Below are 19,082 nucleotides of genomic sequence, written 5' to 3'. Positions count from 1 at the left end.
TGGCCAGGCTGGTCTCAAACTCCTGACCTCAGGTAATCCACCCGCCTTGGCCTCCAACAGTGTTGGGATTACAGGCGTGAGCCACTGGTCCTGGCTGCTTAGTTTTTACTATAGCTCTTTGCACATGTGGAATATAGTTGTAATAACTTTCCAAGTGTCTTTACAAATGCTATAATTTGTATCATTTATCAGTCAGTCATTTTAACTTTTCATTGTGAAACAAGTATGGATTTATAAGAAGTTGTAAAAAGAGTATAGCAATATCCTATGATATCCTTTTACTCAGTGTCTTCCATTGGTAACATCACATAACTATAGTAGAATATTAAAGTTAGGAGGTAGCCATTGGTAAAATTTACAGAGTTTATTCAGATTTGTCCAGTTTTACATGTACTTGTATTTGTGTATGCCAGTCTTTGAATTTCATAATGTGTGAATTTGTGTATCCACCATCACTGTGAAGATGCAGAACAGTTCCATCCCTTCAAGGATCTTTCTTGTTGCCCTTTTATAACTACACCTTCTTCCCTCCACCCCATTCCCTGACCACTAATATGTTCTCCATCTCTATAATATTGTTATTTCAAAAATATTACATAGATGGAATCCTACAGTATATACAGTTGACTTTTCTTCTTTTTGAGATTGGCTTACCCCAACCCCTGCCCCACTTAGCTTAATTCTCTGGAGATTCATCAAAGTTGTTACATATATCAATAATTTGTTCCTTTTGATTGCTGAGTAGTGTTCCATGGTGTAGCTGTATGCGTTTGCTTAATCATTCACCTATTGAAGGACTTCTGTGTTGGTTCCAATTTTCGTCTGTTGCATATAAAGCTACTATGAATATTCATGTACAGATTTTTGTATAATTATTTTTATTTGTGATAAATGCTTAAGAGTCTAATTGCTGGGGGTATGGTAATTACATATTTCTTTTCTTTTTTTTTCCTTTTTCTTTTTTTTTTTTTTTTGAGACTGAGTTTTGTTCTTGTTGCCCAGGCTGGAGTGCAGTGGCACGATCTAGGCTCACTGCATCCTCTGCCTCCCGGGTTCAAGTGATTCTCCTGCCTTAGGCTCCTGAGTAGCTGGGATCACAGGCGACCACCACCCTACCTGGCTAATTTTCTGTATTTTTAGTAGAGACAGGGTTTCACCATGTTGGCCAGGCTGGTCTCAAACTGACCTCAGGTGATCCACCTCCCTCGCCTCCCAAAGTGCTGGGATTGCAGGCATGAGCCACCTCACCCAGCCTGGTAATTACATATTTCTTTATTTCTTTTTTTTTGAGACAGATTTCATTCTGTCATCAAGGCTGGAGTGCAGCGGTGCGATCATGGCTCACTGCAACTCGAACTCCTGGGTTCAAGTGATCCTCTTGCCTCAGCCTCCCAAAGTGCTGGGACCACTAGTACATTCCTCCTTGCTTGGCTAATTGTTTTATTTTTTTGTAAAGATGGGGGTCTCACTGTGTTGCCAAGCTGGTCTCGAACACCTGAGTTGTAGTGATCTTCCTGTCTCAACCTCCCAAAATGCTAGGATTTCAGATGTGAGCCACTGCATTTGGCCTCAGTCCTATTTTCTTCACTCAGGGAGCATGCTGGACTCTGCCCTTGTTCCCCCTAGACTCTCCTTCCCTGTTAAATTCCTTGGAAACACTGTTTAGGGATTAAGCCTGGATAATCACAGGACTCACCTCATTTGTTTCCCATCTCCCAGGAATCACTATACTTCACTGCCTGATGCCCAGTAACTTATATATTTTGTCTTTTTTTTTTTTTTAGTTACTTCTCCTAGGAAGGTATTCTGACTCTTGTTACTCTGTTAGCCAGAAGTGGAATCCCCTCCCGCAACCTGTAAAGTTTTCATTAGCATTATTACACCTATTGTTACTGACTACTATCCAATAATTCCTTTCTTTCTCAAGTTCTTAAAAAGGGAATGGCAGCCAAATAGAGCTCAGACAAAAAAGATACTTCTGATGTTGTTCAGTGTCTCTTGAAGCCCACATAATTCCAGAAAATTGCAAATCAATCAGATACAGGCTTAGAGCTAGAAGTAGGTCAGCTACCATAGCACAAGATGATGGTGTGAAAATATTTTAGTGACAGCTTGTGCATGATAATATATCCTTTCTTGTTCAGGGTTCTTTTTGGATATAATGCTGAATTCTGGGTGTTATATGCTTTTTTTCTATTCTAATCTTTTTATTCTTCGTTAAAAAATATGGTCATGTTTATAAAATCACAGCTTCTACATTTAAAGAGTAGGTTGACCAGTTAAAGCAGCCTTTCCAACCTAAGTGCATCTAGCTAGGTAATTCTCTGAGCTTTATTATTTGTTTTAGAGCTTAGATCAGAGTTTGACAATGTAGTGTATATACTAAGATTTCCTAAAGATTTATCTGTATATTCCAAGGTGTGCTTATCAGCAAGACATGGTATTGCCACAGGCTATCAAACATTTGAAATATTCCTTTGGAGTTATTTTCTGGAATTAGGCCACTTTTCAGTAATTAGATGACTTTGAGCTCTTGGAGTCATATCCTAGAACCACCTTTGGAATAGAGCTGCTTCTGTGCTAGTCTTACCAGTAGAGTTTTATTTGTATTTCCAGTCTGTTGCTTCTGCTGATGAATCTGGGTATAGCTTTGTATATTAGTCAGCTGTTTTCCACATTGCCTATCATGGTGCCTTGCAAGTGGTTACTCAGTGGTTATTTGTAGCATGAACGAATGTCTCTTCATTGAGTCACTGCATCAGTCAATTCCCTCCTAACATTTCAGGGGATCTTTCCTTTTCTTTCCATCTCTATCCTTTTGGTTATTTTCTTTCTTGTTTGCATTGCCTCTGGAGGGTAAACCAAGAAGGCAAAGGAGATGAGCCCAAAACCATTCTGTTGTTTATTAGTAACCCTGATGAGAAAAAAGTATTATATGAAAAAGGATTGAAATATTTGGTGAAAATGAGATTTTGGAGTTAATGCTGGATTTCATTTTTTCATCCTATTTCTCCCGCCACTACTAGTTATGGATTCGGTTTTTGCTGTTTTTTCTTTTCTTCAAAGCCCTGACCATCTTTTTTTCTTTAATTTATAGCTAGCGATGTCCTCTTAGATTTTTTATTTTATTTATCATTTTTATAACTTTTTCCCCCTCCATATGGAAGCCTCTCCCATGTGGAGTCCTAATTCGGGAAAAGGAGTCAGGCTGGTGGGACCAACGGAAAGCAAAAAGAGAAAGCAGATAAGCTGTAAGTCTGCCTTCGTGGTCCAGGACACATAGCCCTCCTGCGCAAATAACTCATAATCTTCCTGCACCCAGCTATCACCAGACCCTCAGCTGATAGAAAAATGCAAGTTAGCTTACTGCAGCCTTGGCATTGTCAGTACTGCACAAGGTGTTATCATTAACCCTCTTCAGCACGTAGCACAAGCACCATCTTATAGAATCCCCAGCAAGCCTTTGTGTCTCCTGGCGGCCAGTTCTTCTCTTGCTGACTTGTCCTTTGCTTCCTTCCAACATATTTTCCTACTTTCTCTAATAAATAAATATGCCTTTCTTTACCTACAGCTGTCTTGGTAAATTCTTTTTATTGCCTGCATGACACTGGCCCCAGATAGTTGCCACTCAAAATATTCCTTTTCTTTATCCCTTTAAATATTGGTGTGTCTTGGCCAGGTGCAGTGACTCACGCCTGTAATCCCAGCACTTTGGGAGGCTGAGGTGGGCAGATCACCTGAGGTCATGAGTTAGAGGTCAGCCGGGCCAACATGGTGAAACCTCATCTCTACTGAAAATATAAAAGTTAGCCAGGCATGGTGGCAGACACCTGTAATCCCAGTTACTCGGGAGGCTGAGGCAAGAGAATCACTTGAACCCAGGAGGCAGAGTTGCAGTGAGCTGGTATCGCGCCATTGCACTCCAGCCTGGGGTACAAGAATGAGACTTTGCTTTAAAAAAAAAAAAAAAATTGGTGTGTCTTGAGGCCTCTGCTTCTCTTCTAGCCTTTTTTTTTTTGGTTACTATGCCACTGTTCTCACTGTGTATTCTCCCTCTGTGACCCTGTTTAAAATCCAAGGTTTCAACTACTCTCAGTTTGGTGTTCTAGATTTCCAGTTCCACTGGTATAACTACCCATTGCACACTTTAATTTTGTCCACCTGTGGGCATAACATATTTATTATGTATGAAACAGGACTTTCTCTTTCCAAACTGTTTCTTCTTCAGTATTCCTATTTCAGTGAGTAGAAATATTATCCACTCAGTGGTTCTCAAACTTTTTGGTATCAGAACCCCTTAACACTCTTAAAAATGATTGAAGTATCCAGAGAGCTTTTGTCTTTGTGAGTTATAACATTAAATATTAATTATTAGAAGTTAAAACTGAGAAAATTTAAAATATCTACTTAAAAAAGTATAAATTTACTGAAAGTGACAGTAAACCCATTGCATGTTAACATGAAAGTAAATTTTTATGAAAAATAATTTTTTACAAAACAGCAGCAACAAAATTTGGTGAGAAATGTGTCATTTTTTTCATTTTTGTAATTATTTTTAATGATGGTACTAATAGAAGACAGCTGGATTCTCATAACTGTATTTTCATTCAAATTAGTTACAATATTCCATTTCATATATCTTCTGGAAAATGCTACCATATACCCATGAGAGCATGACAGTGAAAAAGGCAAACAGGGTTTTACTACTACTGTGAAAATGGTTTTGATCATGTAGGTTCCACGAAAGTCTTGGGGATTCCCAGGGGTTCCAGGCCACACTTTGAGAGCTGCTTTTCTGTCTAGTCCCCGAGGTGTCTTCTTAGATGTCTTCTCTCCCGGTCATCACACACATCTCATATGTTACTAAGTCTTTTTTTGTTTTTTGGGAGATGGGATCTTGCTGTGTTGCCCAGGCTGGAGTGCAGGGCTCACTGCATCCTCGACCTTTCAGGATCAAGTGGTCCTCCCACCTCAACCTCCCGACCAGCTGGGACCACAGGTATATGCCACCACATCCAGATAAAAATCTTCAAGTTAGGCCAGGCGTGGTGGCTCACATCTGTAATCCCAGCACTTTGGGAGGCCGAGACAGATGGATCACGAGGTCAGGAGATCGAGACCATCCTGGCTAACATGGTGAAACCCTGTCTCTACTAAAAATACAAAAAATTAGCCAGGCATGGTGGCGGGCGCCTGTAGTCCCAGCTACTTGGGAGTCTGAGGCAGGAGAATTGCATGAACCCAGGAGGCAGAGCTTACAGTGGGCTGAGATTGTGCCACTGTACTCCAGCCTGGGTGATAGAGCAAGACTCCGTCTCAAAAAAAAAAAAAAAAAAAAGTCTTAAAGTGTTTATGTCCTCAGTGTATCTTAAGTCAGAGTCCCCTCATTCTTCTCATTCTACAGCCAGAGTACTTTTCTTCTTCTTTTTTTTTTTTTTTTTTGTTTGACATGGAGTCTCACTTGTTGCTCAGGCTACAGTGCAGTGGTGCAATCTCACGATCTTGGCTCACTGCAACCTCCATCTCCTGGGTTCAAGCAGTTCTCTGCCTCAGCCTCCCGAGTAGCTGGAATTACAGGCGCCTGCCACTACGTCCAGCTAATTTTAGTATTTTTAGTAGAGACGGGGTTTCACCGTTTTGGCTAGGCTGGTCTTGAACTCCTGACCTCGTGATCCACCTGCCTCGGCCTCCCAAAGTGCTGGCATTACAGGCGTGAGCCACCACACCTGGCATGGGCCAGAGTACTTTTCACATTTTTTTCTGTCTAGTGTTCTTGTCTCCGGTTTTTTTTTTTTCCTGAGCCATTCACATTGTAGCAAAAGTAATCTTTCTAAAATAGAAATCTGATGATGTAACTCCTTTCCAAAAGTCCTTTATGAGTTTCTTACAGCTTTATTAGTATGTAAGACTTTTTATAATCCTGTTTCTACTAACCTCTCTACATTCTTCTCAAGCCATTCATTTCTCCATGAGTACCTTTATGTTATAGCTTTCTTTATGCAGCTCTGAGAAACATCATGGTGACCTGTACATCTGTATTAACAGTGTTGAGTTTGCAGTGTTCTATGTACTTTACGTATGTTATTTTTTATATAACCTTCCAAAAGTAGTACTGTTATTATTCTGTTTTATAGATGAGGAAACTGAGAGGATGATTGACCTCTCTAAACCTCTAAAATAATCTCAAGGAACATAGGCTTGTTTCCCTACTTTTCTATTTGGCTAAATATTACTTATCCTGGAGGATCAGGCTTAAGTATTCCCTCCTTCTGAAGCCTTTCCAATGGTCTGATTTAGATACCTGCTTCCTCCGTGGCTTACCTTGTGAGCAGCTCGAGCTAGCCCTTAACATGATACAGTTTTTACTTGTTTGTCAGGGAATTTTATTTCTTTGGAACAGGAATATTAGATTGCATCTAATATTTACTCCCTGAACAAATGTGCATATTGAGGTCCTTAAAATCTGATATCCCTCTGGACCTTCTTATTCTGTTCATTCTAAGCAAGCAGGATCCTCAGTTTAGGAGGAGCTGTAAAACATATATTATTATTATTATTTTGTTTGTTTTTGAGACGGAATCTCGCTCTGTCACCCAGGCTGGAGTGCAGTGGTGTGATCTCGGCTCATGCAACCTCCGCCTCCTGGGTTCAAGCGATTCTCCTGCCTTAGCCTCCTGAGTAGCTGGGATTACAGGCATCCACCATCATGCCCAGCCAATTTTTTTTTTTTTTTTGTATTTTTGTAGAGACGGGGTTTCACCATGTTGGCCAGGCTGGTCTTGAACTCCTGACCTCAAGTGATCCACCTGCCTCGGCCTCCCAAAGTGTTGGGATTATAGGCGTTAGCCACCTCACCTGGCCGGTCATGTTGTTATTAATTCTTCCAGATTTTACAAATTGTGATCCCAATGTATTAGTTTAAAGAAGACGTAATAATAACACAAAATAATAGCTAACCTTTATTTAGATAGGGTCTCACTCCAGGTTGGAGTGCAGCGGTGTGACCACAGCTCACTGCAGCCTTGACCTCCTTGGCTCAAGCGATCCTCTCACCTCAGCCTCCCAAGTAGCTGGGACTACAGGCATGCACCACCACATTTGGCTAATAAAAAAATTTTTTTTTTTGGCTGGGCGCTGTGGCTCACGCCTGTAATCCCAGAACTTTGGGAGGCCAACGCAGGTGGATCACCTGAGGTCAGGAGTTCAAGACTAGTCTGGCCACCATGGTGAAACCCCGTCTTTACTAAAATTACAAAAATTAGCTGGGCCCTGTGGCGCATGCCTGTAATCCCAGCTATTCAGGAGGCTGAGGCATGATAATTGCTTAAACCCGGGAGGCAGAGGTTGCAGTGAGAGGTTGCAGTCAGGCGAGATTGCGCCATTGCACTCCAGACTGGGCAACAAGAGTGAAACTCCGTCTCAAAAATAAACAAATAAAAATAATTTTATATTGTTAAAAAATTATTATTTATTTATTTAATTTTTGAGATGGAGTCTCGTTCTGTTGCCCAGGCTGGAGTGCAGTGGCGTGATCTCGGCTCACTGCAAGCTCCGCCTCTCGGGTTCAAACCATTCTTCTGCCTCAGCCTCCTGAGTAGCGGGGACTACAGGTACCTGCCACCACACCCAGCTAATTTTTTATATTTTTAGTAAAGATGGGGTTTCACCATGTTAGCCAGAATGGTCTCGATCTCCTGACCTCGTGATCTGCCCGCCTCAGCCTCCCAAAGTGCTGGGATTACAGGTGTGAGCCACCGTGCTTGGCCCTTTTTTTTTTTTTGTAGGCTGGGCATGGTGGCTCACACCTGTCATCCCAGCAGTTTGAGAGGCTGAGGCAGGCAGATTACTTGAGGTCAGGAGTTTGAGACCAGCCTGGCCAACATGGTAAAACCCTGTCTCTACTAAAAATACAAAAACTAGCTGGGCATGGTGGTGCATGCCTGTGATTCCAGGTGCTCAGGAGGCTGAGGCAGGAGAATTGCTTGAGGCCAGGAGTCTGAGACCAGCCTGGACAACATAGTGAAACTTTACCAAAAAAAAAAAAAAAAAAAAAAAAATTAGCCAGATGTGTTGGTGTGTGCTTATAGCCCCAGGTATTTGGGAGACTGAGGTAGGAGGATCGCTTGAGCCTAGGAGGTTGAGGCTGCAATGAGCCACAATAGTGTCATTGTACTCTAGCCTGAACAACAGAGACCCTGACTCCAAAAAGAAAAAAAAGGTCTGGATGCAGTGGCTCATACCCGTAGTCCCAGCACTTTGGAAGGTTGAGTTGGGAGGATCACTTGAATCCAGGAGTTAGAGAGAGACCAGCCTGGGCAACATAGGGAGACCCCATCTCTACAAAAGTAAAAAAAAAAAAAAAAAAAATTAGCCAGGCAAGGTAGTGCATGTGTATAGTCTCAGCTACTCAGGAGGCTGATGGGAGGATTGCTTGATTCTGAGAGGTTGAGGCTGTAGTGATTCATGATTATACCACTACACTCCAGCCTGGGCCTCAGAACGAGACCCTGCGTGCCTGTCTGTCTGTCTGTCTGTCTCTCTCTCTGTCTCTGTCTTTTTCCCTCTCTCTCTCTATATATATGTGTACATTAAATTGCAATTCTCAGCCGCTTGCCCACCTAATTCTCACTTTCCTGTGAATAACATCAATAAGACATTTCACATTTTAGTTGTGATTTATGAAGTCGATACCATTTTTCTTAGTAAGTTATATTGTTTAATTCTAGAATCCTATTTTCTTTATTAGAGAGATGCATCTGAATTTTATCTTCTTGATGGGATTCATTTGCCCATTCTTTTTTTTTTTTTTTTGAGACGGAGTCTTGCTCTGTTGCCCAGGCTGGCGTGCAGTGGTGCAATCTCAGCTCACTGCAACCTCCGCCTTCTGGATTCAAGAGATTCTCCTGCCTCAGCCTCCCGAGTAACTGGGATTACAGATGCACGCCACCATGCCCAGCTAATTTTTGTATTTTTTAGTAGAGATGGGGTTTCACCATGTTGGCCAGGCTGGTCTTGAACTCCTGACCTCGTGATCCACCTGCTTCGGCCTCCCAAAGTGTTGGGATTACAAACGTGAGCCACCGTGCCCGGCCACATTTGCCCATTCTTTCTTATTTTTATGTTAATTTTTCTTTGAGAGGGAGTTTTACCCAAGTTGGAGTGCAATGGCCCTATCTCAGCTCACTGCAACCTCTGCCTCCTGGGTTCAAGTGATTCTCCTGCCTCCGCCTCCCAAGTAACTGGGATTACAGGTGTGTGCCACCATGCTCGACTAATTTTTTGTATTTTTAGTAGAAATGGGGTTTCACCATGTTAGCCAGGCTGGTCTCAAACGCCTAACCTCGGGTGATCCTCCCACCTCTGCCTCCCAAAGTGCTGGGATTACAGGCGTGGGCCACTGTGCCCGGCCTGCCCATTCTTTCATTCTGCCCACCTCTCCAATTCCTTGAGCATTGCAGTGGATATTTAATTTTGAGAATACTAATTAGCTTCAGTAATTACATACCTTGAGGCATTTCAGAACATTTATAGCTTTGTAGTTTTGGTCTTGATATGTCGTAACTTTTTGGGTTTTGTGTCTTTTTTTTTTTTTTTTTTTTTTAAGAAAGCTTTGAATTCTGTTCAGGGAAGATTTGTGTTAATCCATCTAAGTGGAATTTAGGGCTATTAGAGTTTTATTTTGTCAGTGACCAAGAATATCATATTTGTATTTTGTTCATAGCATTTTGAGGTCACCGGGAGTTTTAAGATGATGTCTTTTGTTGTAGATGAGTTTCAGAATCAGACCAGTATGGAGGATGCAATCTTATTGTGTCTTTGAATAAGTACCCAGGCTAGTTTGGGGACTTGTGTAACACAGAAAGAACATCTGCAACCTGCCCCCTTGTTGCCACACTTTAATTTGCAGTTAGGCCTTGCAGGATGTGTAGCTGCATTCTCTTTTACCAGCCATCATTCTATCTACCTGCAAGGGTCTTTTGTGTAATATTAGTGTCATTTAAATCTGTTTCAGAATAGATTTGATTCTGACTCACTTACTTCTATAATATTTTAACCTTTAGTTGGGAAATAAACTTTCATCAGAAAGATAAAAATGGATTGATTAAGGAAATTTGAAAAACACAATATGTTTTTGAGAGTGTCATGGTGTATAGGATATAGTTCATAGACTTGGCTTTGAGTTTTTAGGAGTTAGTAGGATTGAATTATTCAAGACTCAAGAGAAACAGGAAGAAAGTTTTCGTTTTCCTACCTGCTTTTTTTTGACTTATTTCTGTTATATACTATTATATTTGGAGCTTAAAACCAGAACTTCAGTACAATTTTGTTAATTGAATTATGCTAGTAATTCTCTATGGTGAGATTATGTATGGAGTTACTATTAGTATGCCTATGTAGACAGGTGAGGAAGATAAGTTGAAGAGATCAGAAATACCTTTATATTAAATATATACTCTAATATTCATTAATTTCATTTTTAAGGAAACTGTCCTAAAGTTAGAGGAAGCACTAAGTGAAGTAGTCATATATAAATATTTTCTGGTCAGGTCAAGCTTGCTTACATATTATATTGTATATATTACATATATAGGCTTTTATTTTGATGTTGGAATATTAGATAACCACTTCATATTTGCTTTTTGTGGCCAGTAGCTTACTTAACAAATACTCATTGTGTCAGAATTATCTGAGAGTAAGGGATATAGCAGCGAAGAAACATAAAAAAATCCCTGCCCTTACTGAGTTTATCTTTTTTTTTAATTTCCAATTTTTTTTTTTTTTTTTTTTTTGAGACAGATTTTCGCTCTTGTTGCCCAGGCTGGTGGAGTGCAATGGTGCGATCTCGGCTCACCACAGCCTCCTCCTCCCGGGTTCAAGCTATTCTCCTGCCTCAGCCTCCTGAGTAGCTGGGATTACAGGCATACGTCACCACGCCAGGCTTATTTTGTATTTTTAGTAGAGACGGGGTTTGTCCACGTTGGTCAGGCTGGTCTCGAGCTTCTGACCTCAGGTGATCTGCCCGCCTCGGCCTCCCAAAGTGCTGAGATTACAGGCATGAGCTACCATGTCTGGTCTGATTTTCCAATTTTTTATTGTGTTAAAATCCACATAACAGAATTTGCCATCTTAACCATAACATAAAATTTACCATCTTAACAGAATTTACCCTCTTAACAGCTCAGTGATATTAAATACATTTATGATGTCATGCAGCTATCACCACCAATCCTTCTCTATAATTATTTTCATTTTGTAAAACTGAGAAATTCTGTACTCATAAAACAATAATTCTCCATTCTCCTCTCCCCCTTCCCCCCAGTCCTGGCAATTATCATTCTACTTTCTGTCTTCTATGATTTTGAATATTCTAACTACCTCATATAAGTGGAATTATACAGAATTTGCCATTTTGTGACTGGCTTTAGCATGTCGTCAAGGTTATCCATTTTGCAGCATATGTCAGAATTTCCTTTTTAAGGCTATTATTCTGTTGCATGTATATACCACATTTTGCTTATCTATTCGTTTGTTGATAAACACTTGCTTCTACCATGTAGCTATTGTGAATAATGCTGCTATGAACATGGATGTACAAATATCTCTTTGAGACCCTATTTTCCATTCTTTTGAATATATATATATACCCAGAGGTCGAATTGCTGAATCAGAACTTATACTTTAGTGAGAAGAATGAAAAATAGGCCGGGTGCAGTGGCCTGTAATCACAGCACTTTGGGAGGACAAAGCAGAAGGATGTCTTGAGTCCAGGAGTTTGAGACCAGCCTGGGCAACATGGCAAAACCCTGTCTCTACAAAATACAAAAAAAATTAGCCAGTTGTGGTGGCACATGCCTATAGTCTCAGCTACTAGGGAGGCTGAGGTGGGAGGATCACTTGAGCCTGGGGTTAAGGCTGCAGTGAGTCTTGAGTGCACCACTGCATACCAGCCTGGACAACAGAGCAAGACTCTGTCTCAAAAAAAGAAAAAAAAGGAAAAATAATATCATCAGACAGACCAACATGGAATCCATGAAGGCAGATCCTTAAAATGAGACCCATAAACAGCTCTCTTAATTATAGTTTATCTGAAATTAGCTCTACTTTTTTGTCCTTTCATGTCCCCTTTTGCCCATGATAGGAAACAGAGTGATGACAGAGCATGTAATAATAGTTTTCTTTTGTTACAGGTTTGCTGTGGGCCAGACACCCTGCAAAATTACTTTGAAAATTATATAATCACATTAATAACCTATGAAAGGTTTGTTTTTTTTGTTTTTTTTTTTGAGACGGAGTCTCGCTCTGTTGCCCAGGCTGGAGTGCAGTGGCCGGATCTCAGCTCACTGCAAGCTCCCCTCCCGGGTTCACACCATTCTCCTGCCTCAGCCTTCCCGAGTAGCTGGGACTACAGGCTCCCGCCATCTCGCCCGGCTAGTTTTTTGTATTTTTTTTAGTAGAGATGGGGTTTCACCATGTTAGCCAGGATGGTCTCGATCTCCTGACCTCGTGATCCGCCCGATTACAGGCTTGAGCCACCGCGCCCGGCCCGAAAGGTATTTTTTGTTGTTGTTGTTGAGACAGTGTCTTGCTCTGTTACCCAGGCTGGAGTGCAGTGGCATGATCTCAGCTCACTGCAACCTCCACCTCCTGGGTTCAAGAGATTCTCTTGCTTCAGCCTCCCTTCAGCCTCCCGAGTAGCTGGGATTACAGGCAGGCACCACCACACCTGGTTAATTTTTGTTTTTTTTTTTTTTGTTTGTTTTTTTGAGACGGAGTCTCGCTCTGTCGCCCAGGCTGGAGTGCAGTGGCGGGACCTCGGCTCACTGCAAGCTCTGTGTCCTGGGTTTATGCCATTCTCCTGCCTCAGCCTCCCAAGTAGCTGGGACTACAGGCGCCTACCACCTCGCCCGGCTAGTTTTTTGTATTTTTTAGTAGAGACGGGGTTTCACCGTGTTAGCCAGGATGGTCTCGATCTCCTGACCTTGTGATCCGCCCGTCTCAGCCTCCCAAAGTGCTGGGATTACAGGCTCGAGCCACCACGCCCGGCTAATTTTTGTATTTTTAGTGGAGATGGGGTTTTACCATGTTGGTCAGGCTGGTCTCGAACTCCTGACCTCAAGCAATCTACCCACCTCTGCCTCCGAGACGTCTGGGATTACAGGTGTGAGCCACTGAACCCAGCCAAAAAGTTTCAACTTGCTTATTTTACGGTGAGATAAAGAGAGGCTTAGAGAGGTGATTACTTATCTAGGATCACAAAGACTGGTATGTGATAGGGCCAGGTAGGCATGGTCCTAATGTTATCAAGCAAAAGGGGCTTGCTGCCCACTATAAGACAATACTATGACACTGAGTTTTTGAGAAAAGAAAAGCTTGTGTTGCCAGTTTGACTCACAGGAGTCAAGCTCAAATCTGTCTCCCGGTGCAGTAATTTTATTTGGAAAGGTTTAGCGGGTAGATTCTGAGATTACTAGGTGATTGGTGGAAGGAAAGGGGAGGTCTGGAAAGTCCTTGGCAGTACCCACTTTTCTCTTCATGACTCCTCATGGGTCCCTTGTTCAAATTTGGGAGGACTTAATATGAAGCATGTGGTGGCAGTTCAGGCTATGTGAAGCTCCTTCAGTGCGAACTCTAGTTGGCTATATTGGTTGCAACTGATTTCAGCCAGTTTTGTTATCTTACAAGCAGAGGGAGTTTCAGTGTTTCAGAAAGTTGCTTCTTTTCTTATCTGCTATCTTGCAAACTCAAGAATTTCTGTTAGTTACTGGTTTAACTTTTTGGGGCATGGTTTTACTAACAACTTCAGTCCCTGGGCAACAGCATGAATGGAAGCCCACATTCCATATTTTTAATTTTTTTTTTTTTTTTCTGAGACCGAGTCTCATTCTTTTGCCCAGGCTGGAGTGCAGTGGCATCATCTCGGCTCATTGCAATTACCATCTCCTGAGTTCAAGTGATTCTTCTGTCTCAGCCTCCCAAGTAGCTGGGATTATAGGCACTTGCCACCACGCCTGGCTAACTTTTGTATTTTTTAGTAGAGATGAGGCTTCGTCGTGTTGGCTAGGCTGGTCTTGAACTCCTGACCTCAGGTGATCCGCCTGCCTCAGCCTCCCAAATTGTTGGGATTATAGGTGTGAGCCACTGCCCGCATCCCCATATTTCTAAATATTTAGTAGTTATAAATAAAGATTTTTGTAAAAGGAACCTAATTTTATTTCACTACAGCCTTGAACTTCTGGCTTCAAGTAAACCTCCTGCCTCAGCTTCCTGAGTAGCTGGGACCACAGGCATGTGCCACCTCACCTGGTAAATCAAAATAAAAAAAAAAAAACTATTAGAACTTTGAGGGGAAATTATTTTTCTGAGACAGAATAGGATAGTTCAGGGATATCCTACAAGCCTAGTCTCCATCTGTACCCTTCCCGTTGTTTGTCCCTTGCCCACCATTCAGACAATGGAACATGTATAACAGAAGGTTATTGTCCATGGAAGGACAAAGTTTGAGATGAGAAGAAATCCACTGAAGGCCCTGATTTGGGTTTGGGGCTGCTTAGGCAGGAAAACCTGGGATCTGGAGCATAGCTGAGAGTAGTGGAGTGAGGGTCTTCAGGTAGGTATGTCCTCTGGTCCCATGGACATCTTGCCCTGAGGGCATGGGCAAGTCAGAGGAGGGTCATAGTGGTTCTATCTTCAATGAAGGACCCAGAATAGGTCCAAGACCAAGAGTGCCAGAACTCAAAACTGGGCCCATTTGACCATGCTGTCTGTTGTTAATAGTAAGAAAGCCTGGGTTTACAGAATGAGATGATGGCTTACTCTGTATGGTTAGTGGAGAGGGGATAGAAAGCAGCTGATATGGCCGGGCGTGGTGGCTCACGCCTGTAATCCTAGCACTTTGGGAGGCCGAGGTGGGTGGATCACGAGGTCAGGAGATCGAGACCATTCTGGCCAACATAGTAAAACCCCGACTCTACTAAAAATACAGAAAAATTAGCTGGGCGTGGTGGTGTGTGCCTGTAATCCTAGCTACTCGGGAGGCTGAGGTGGGAGAATCGCTTGAACCAGGGAGTCAGAGGTTGTAGTGAGCCGAGATTACGCCACTGCACTCCAGCCTGGCGACAGAGGAAGCTCCGTCTCAAAAAAAAAAAAAAAAAGAAAAAAGAAAAAAGAAAGCAGCTGATCTGACCTGGAGAAGTGCTTTAAGTGGACCATATTTTGAAAGAACCAGCCTGTTTCTCCTTTGAAGATACAGTTTAGTATTTACTCATAGAATCTAGAGAATTTAAGAATTGAGAAAATGCTGCTTCTTCTAAGTGCATTCTGTTCTGGTGTTTGTACAGTTTAAGTTGAATGGCACAGCTATGAAGAGATATAGTCATTTTTTTCCTCTAAAAATAGGTGAGGCAGGAGCATATTGATCTGATTATATGTTGGTCTGCAGTTTATACTGAACAAGAATTTTTTTCAGTACCATTTGTTTGCTTACTTAGGATAAAGTAATGTATAAAAGGATCAGATTATGGTTTTATATTCTATATTATACTTTTATAGGGAGATTAGACATAAAAATTATATTATCCTAAAATTTCCAGTTGTCTGAAATGAGGTGAGGTGTATATGAAGAGAGGTGTATATTTTTATTTATTTTTAATTTTTGAGAGGTGTATATTTTGATGGCTGCAGAGAAATGCAGTTTTGGATGCAGAATATTATTTCTTCATCACGTAAATTGTTGAATTTGTGGAATATATCTGGTCTGGTCTTTTTTTTTTTATTTGAGATGGAGTTTTGTTCTTGTTGCCCAGGCGGGAGTGCAGTGGCATGATCTTGACTCACTGCAACCTCCACTTCCTGGGTTCAAGTGATTCTCCTGCCTCAGCCTTCCAAGTAGCTGGGATTACAAATAGGCATGCGCCACCACACCTGGCTAAGTTTGTATTTTTAGTAGAGACAGGATGTCTTCATGTTGTTCAGGCTGATCTCAAACTCCCCACCTCAGGTGATCTGCCCGCCTCGGCCTCCCAAAGTGCTGGGATTACAGGCGTGGGCCACCATACCCAGCCTCTATTCTTACTACTTTTTTTAGAGACAGAGTCTTGCTTTGTCACCCAGGTTGAAGTGCAGCAGCACAGTCATAGCTTACTGCAGCCTCAAACTCCTTGGCTCAAGTGATTCTCTTACCTCAGTCTCCCAAGTAGCTAGGACTACAGGCACATGCCACCATGTCTGGCTAATTTTTTGTAAAGATGGGAGTCTCACTACATTGCCCAGGCTATGGGCAATCTCCTGGCCTCAAGCGATCCTCCCATGTTGGCCTCCTGCCAAAGTGCTGGGATTACAGGCACAAGCCACCGTGCTTGGCCAGAGTTGGAGTTTAATTTAAATCTGGGAAGACCATAATCATGGATTTTGTTCGATTTTTAAGCTACCCTTTTTATTGATTGGTGAGACTCTTGTGTTCGCATGTGTTGAGTTGTAGGATCTATTAGAGGTGGAAAAAGGAATAGCAAAATCTTGAATGCTGTCTCAGTACTAGAGGCATAATTAGGAAAAGTCTAAATTGATCTTAGCTATAATTTGGTGGTGTGGAAAATAGAGTTTTAATCCCTTCTTATTTTTTTTAAAAACATACTTCCTATGCGATTTAGATTTGCTTTCTCTATCATAACTACTCTTTCCAAATAGTACCGTTGTTTATTAGCTCTCTTGTTAATCAGATTTGCCAAATTCCTGAAAAATATTTGATTTTTGAGAAAGTACATTAGAGTTTGGCATTTGGTTTGTGTGACAATTTCAGCAGCACCCTTTATTGCAAAGAACTTGGGAATTTGTTGACAGAAATCCATTTTCTCTATGACTCCTGATTCCCCCCAACACCCCCGCCCCAAGGCTTTCTAGCCTGTGTTCTATTTTTAAATCCTGCTGCTGTGCTCTGTATTGCGGCAGTTCTTTTCCTGAATTATTTATCATTGTTGGGAGCTGAATGGAGCAGTATGTTTTTTTTTACCACTGCTCATTAGGACCCACGTGTCTGTCTTCAACTTGGATGACATATCTGGTTCATGTTAAACCCCACTGGCCCATCCTGGGAAGGCTTTGAGATAGTATAAGAACAGGCCACAATTGGCTGGGTGCAGTGGCTCACGCTTGTAATCCCAGCACTTTGAGAGTCCAAGGCAGGTGGATCACCTGAGGTTGGGAGTTTGAGACCAGCTTGACCAATATGGAGAAACCTCATCTTCACTAAAAATAAAAGATTAGCCAGGTGTGGTGGTGCATACCTGTAATCCCAGCTACTCGGGAGGCTGAGGCATGAGAATCGCTTGTACCCGGGAGGCGGAGGTTATAGTGAGCCGAGTTCGCGCCATTGCACTCTAGCCTGGGCAACAAGAGTGAAACTCCGTCTCAAAATTAAAAAAAAAAAAAAAAAAAGAACAGGACATTCTATGATATGTTGTAAAAAGCATTCAGACTTTTGGATTACTGTTATTTTGTTTCAGCAGCAGTGGGACAGAGAGAAGCTATGCCATGTTCTTCCCTTAGACTATGCTCAAAGATACTATGTTATACTGGCTTTTCTGATTATATTTACTTTTTGTTTTTATAGTTGTTGCATTGATGTTACTCATTTAGGAAAGGTGAAAGAGAAATCTCTATGAGAAGCACAATGTTAAATCAAGATTCATTTTAGTTATAAATATGACCTGAATATTTGGAGATACCTTGAAATTCTCTGTTTTGGGCGTTTGGGTTGTGGGGGATTGGCTTATTTTGTTTGGGAGTATTTCTTCTCATTGTCTGTCTTCTCATCTTGTTACAGACTGTAGGCTTGGAAGAAGAATGACAAAACCTATGAGCAAGGCAGTTATTTTGAATGATATTTCTTCCCTTTTCTGTATTGCAGGACATCAGAACTAATGTTTCTCTTTTGTTTTCATTCTGTTTTTTTTCTGCATCCTGTCTTTCATGAAAATATTTTTCTCTCCCTTGATATCACTGCTTTTTTTCTTTTTGATATATGAATACACAGCTACTTCTGTGTTCTTTACTTCTTTAAACAGTTAACCCTTTTATGTTACTGTAGGCAGAAAAAGGATAGCGGTTAATCAATTAGGCAGTGAAGAGGGTAAAACTTTGTTTGCCTGCCCTACTTTGTTGGCTGTCTCTGAGTTTGTGTGTGTGTATCTTAAAAGAAAAAAAAAAAAAAAAGCTGGGGGGCCCGGGTGTGGTGGCTCACACCTGTAATCCTAGCACTTTGGGAGGCCGAGACGGGGGGATCACGAGGTCAGGAGATTGAGAACATCCTGGTTACCACGGTGAAACCCCGTCTCTACTAAAATACAAAAAAATTTAGCCGGGTGTGGTGGCGGGCGCCTGTAGTCCCAGCTACTCAGGAGGCTGAGGCAGGAGAATGGCATGAACCCGGGAGGCGGAGCTTGCAGTGAGCCGAGATTGCGCCACTGCACTCCAGCCTGGGCAACAGAACGAGGCTCCGTCTCAAAAAAAAAAAAAAAAAAAAAAGTAATGGTATATATTTGGTTCCCATTCATGGAGTAATGATGAAATATTTTTATATTTTGAACCAGAACAAATTTTAGTCTTCTATTGCTGCTTTCTAGTTAGTTCTACTGGCCTAGAAACTGGCATATCACTGCTCAGTGATTTATTATCATTCCATTCATTCCCCTGTAACAGTGGCTCTCAGTTGCATAAATCCCATATTTCTCAGCAGCTTGTATCATCTTTGCTCACTGACTGTTGTCCTGACATTATAAGCTCACATATGTTGGTAATCTATCTTTAAGAATTATTTGAAGTTTCGTTGAACTATATCAACCAAGTCAAACTAGACTAAATTTAACTATTTTTCCCTTGTGCTTTTGCTCCCTTCTTAGTTATCTTGCCCTCTGTGTTAGTCTATCTTCACACTGCTATAAACATACTATCTGAGACTGGGTAATTTATCAAAGAAAGAGGTTTATTTTATTTTATTTTTCTTTTGAGATGGAGTTTCACTCTTGTTGCCCAGGCTGGAGTGCAGTGGCGCGATCTTGGCTCTCCTTAACCTCCACCTCCCGGGTTCA

At 41.6% G+C, this 19,082-nt stretch overlaps 1 protein-coding gene and 1 long non-coding RNA gene across 4 annotated transcripts in view; both read left to right on the top strand.

Moving 5' to 3' along the window:
- The first annotated feature begins 12,241 nt into the window (after nt 1–12,241).
- Nucleotides 12,242–19,082, top strand: part of R3HDM2 (R3H domain containing 2) — a 137,974-nt gene continuing 131,133 nt past the window's right edge. For 2 of the 3 annotated variants that reach the window (XM_026454646.2, XM_026454648.2), the window contains exon 1: nt 12,242–12,259. In XM_026454646.2, coding sequence (XP_026310431.1) covers nt 12,253–12,259 — 7 coding nt within the window. In that variant the 5' untranslated portion in view covers nt 12,242–12,252. The remainder of the gene's footprint in view (nt 12,260–19,082) is intronic. The other variant, XM_026454643.2, reaches the window with a different exon arrangement.
- Nucleotides 14,250–18,190, top strand: LOC113224899. Its single transcript, XR_003309518.1, has 2 exons — nt 14,250–14,304; nt 17,819–18,190. It is a non-coding gene; the product is annotated as an uncharacterized LOC113224899 (long non-coding RNA).

This window comes from Piliocolobus tephrosceles, chromosome 10 (assembly GCF_002776525.5).
Source record: "Piliocolobus tephrosceles isolate RC106 chromosome 10, ASM277652v3, whole genome shotgun sequence".
In the NCBI taxonomy this organism is placed as follows: domain Eukaryota; kingdom Metazoa; phylum Chordata; class Mammalia; order Primates; family Cercopithecidae; genus Piliocolobus; species Piliocolobus tephrosceles.
This window is presented reverse-complemented; position numbering and strand designations above follow the sequence as displayed.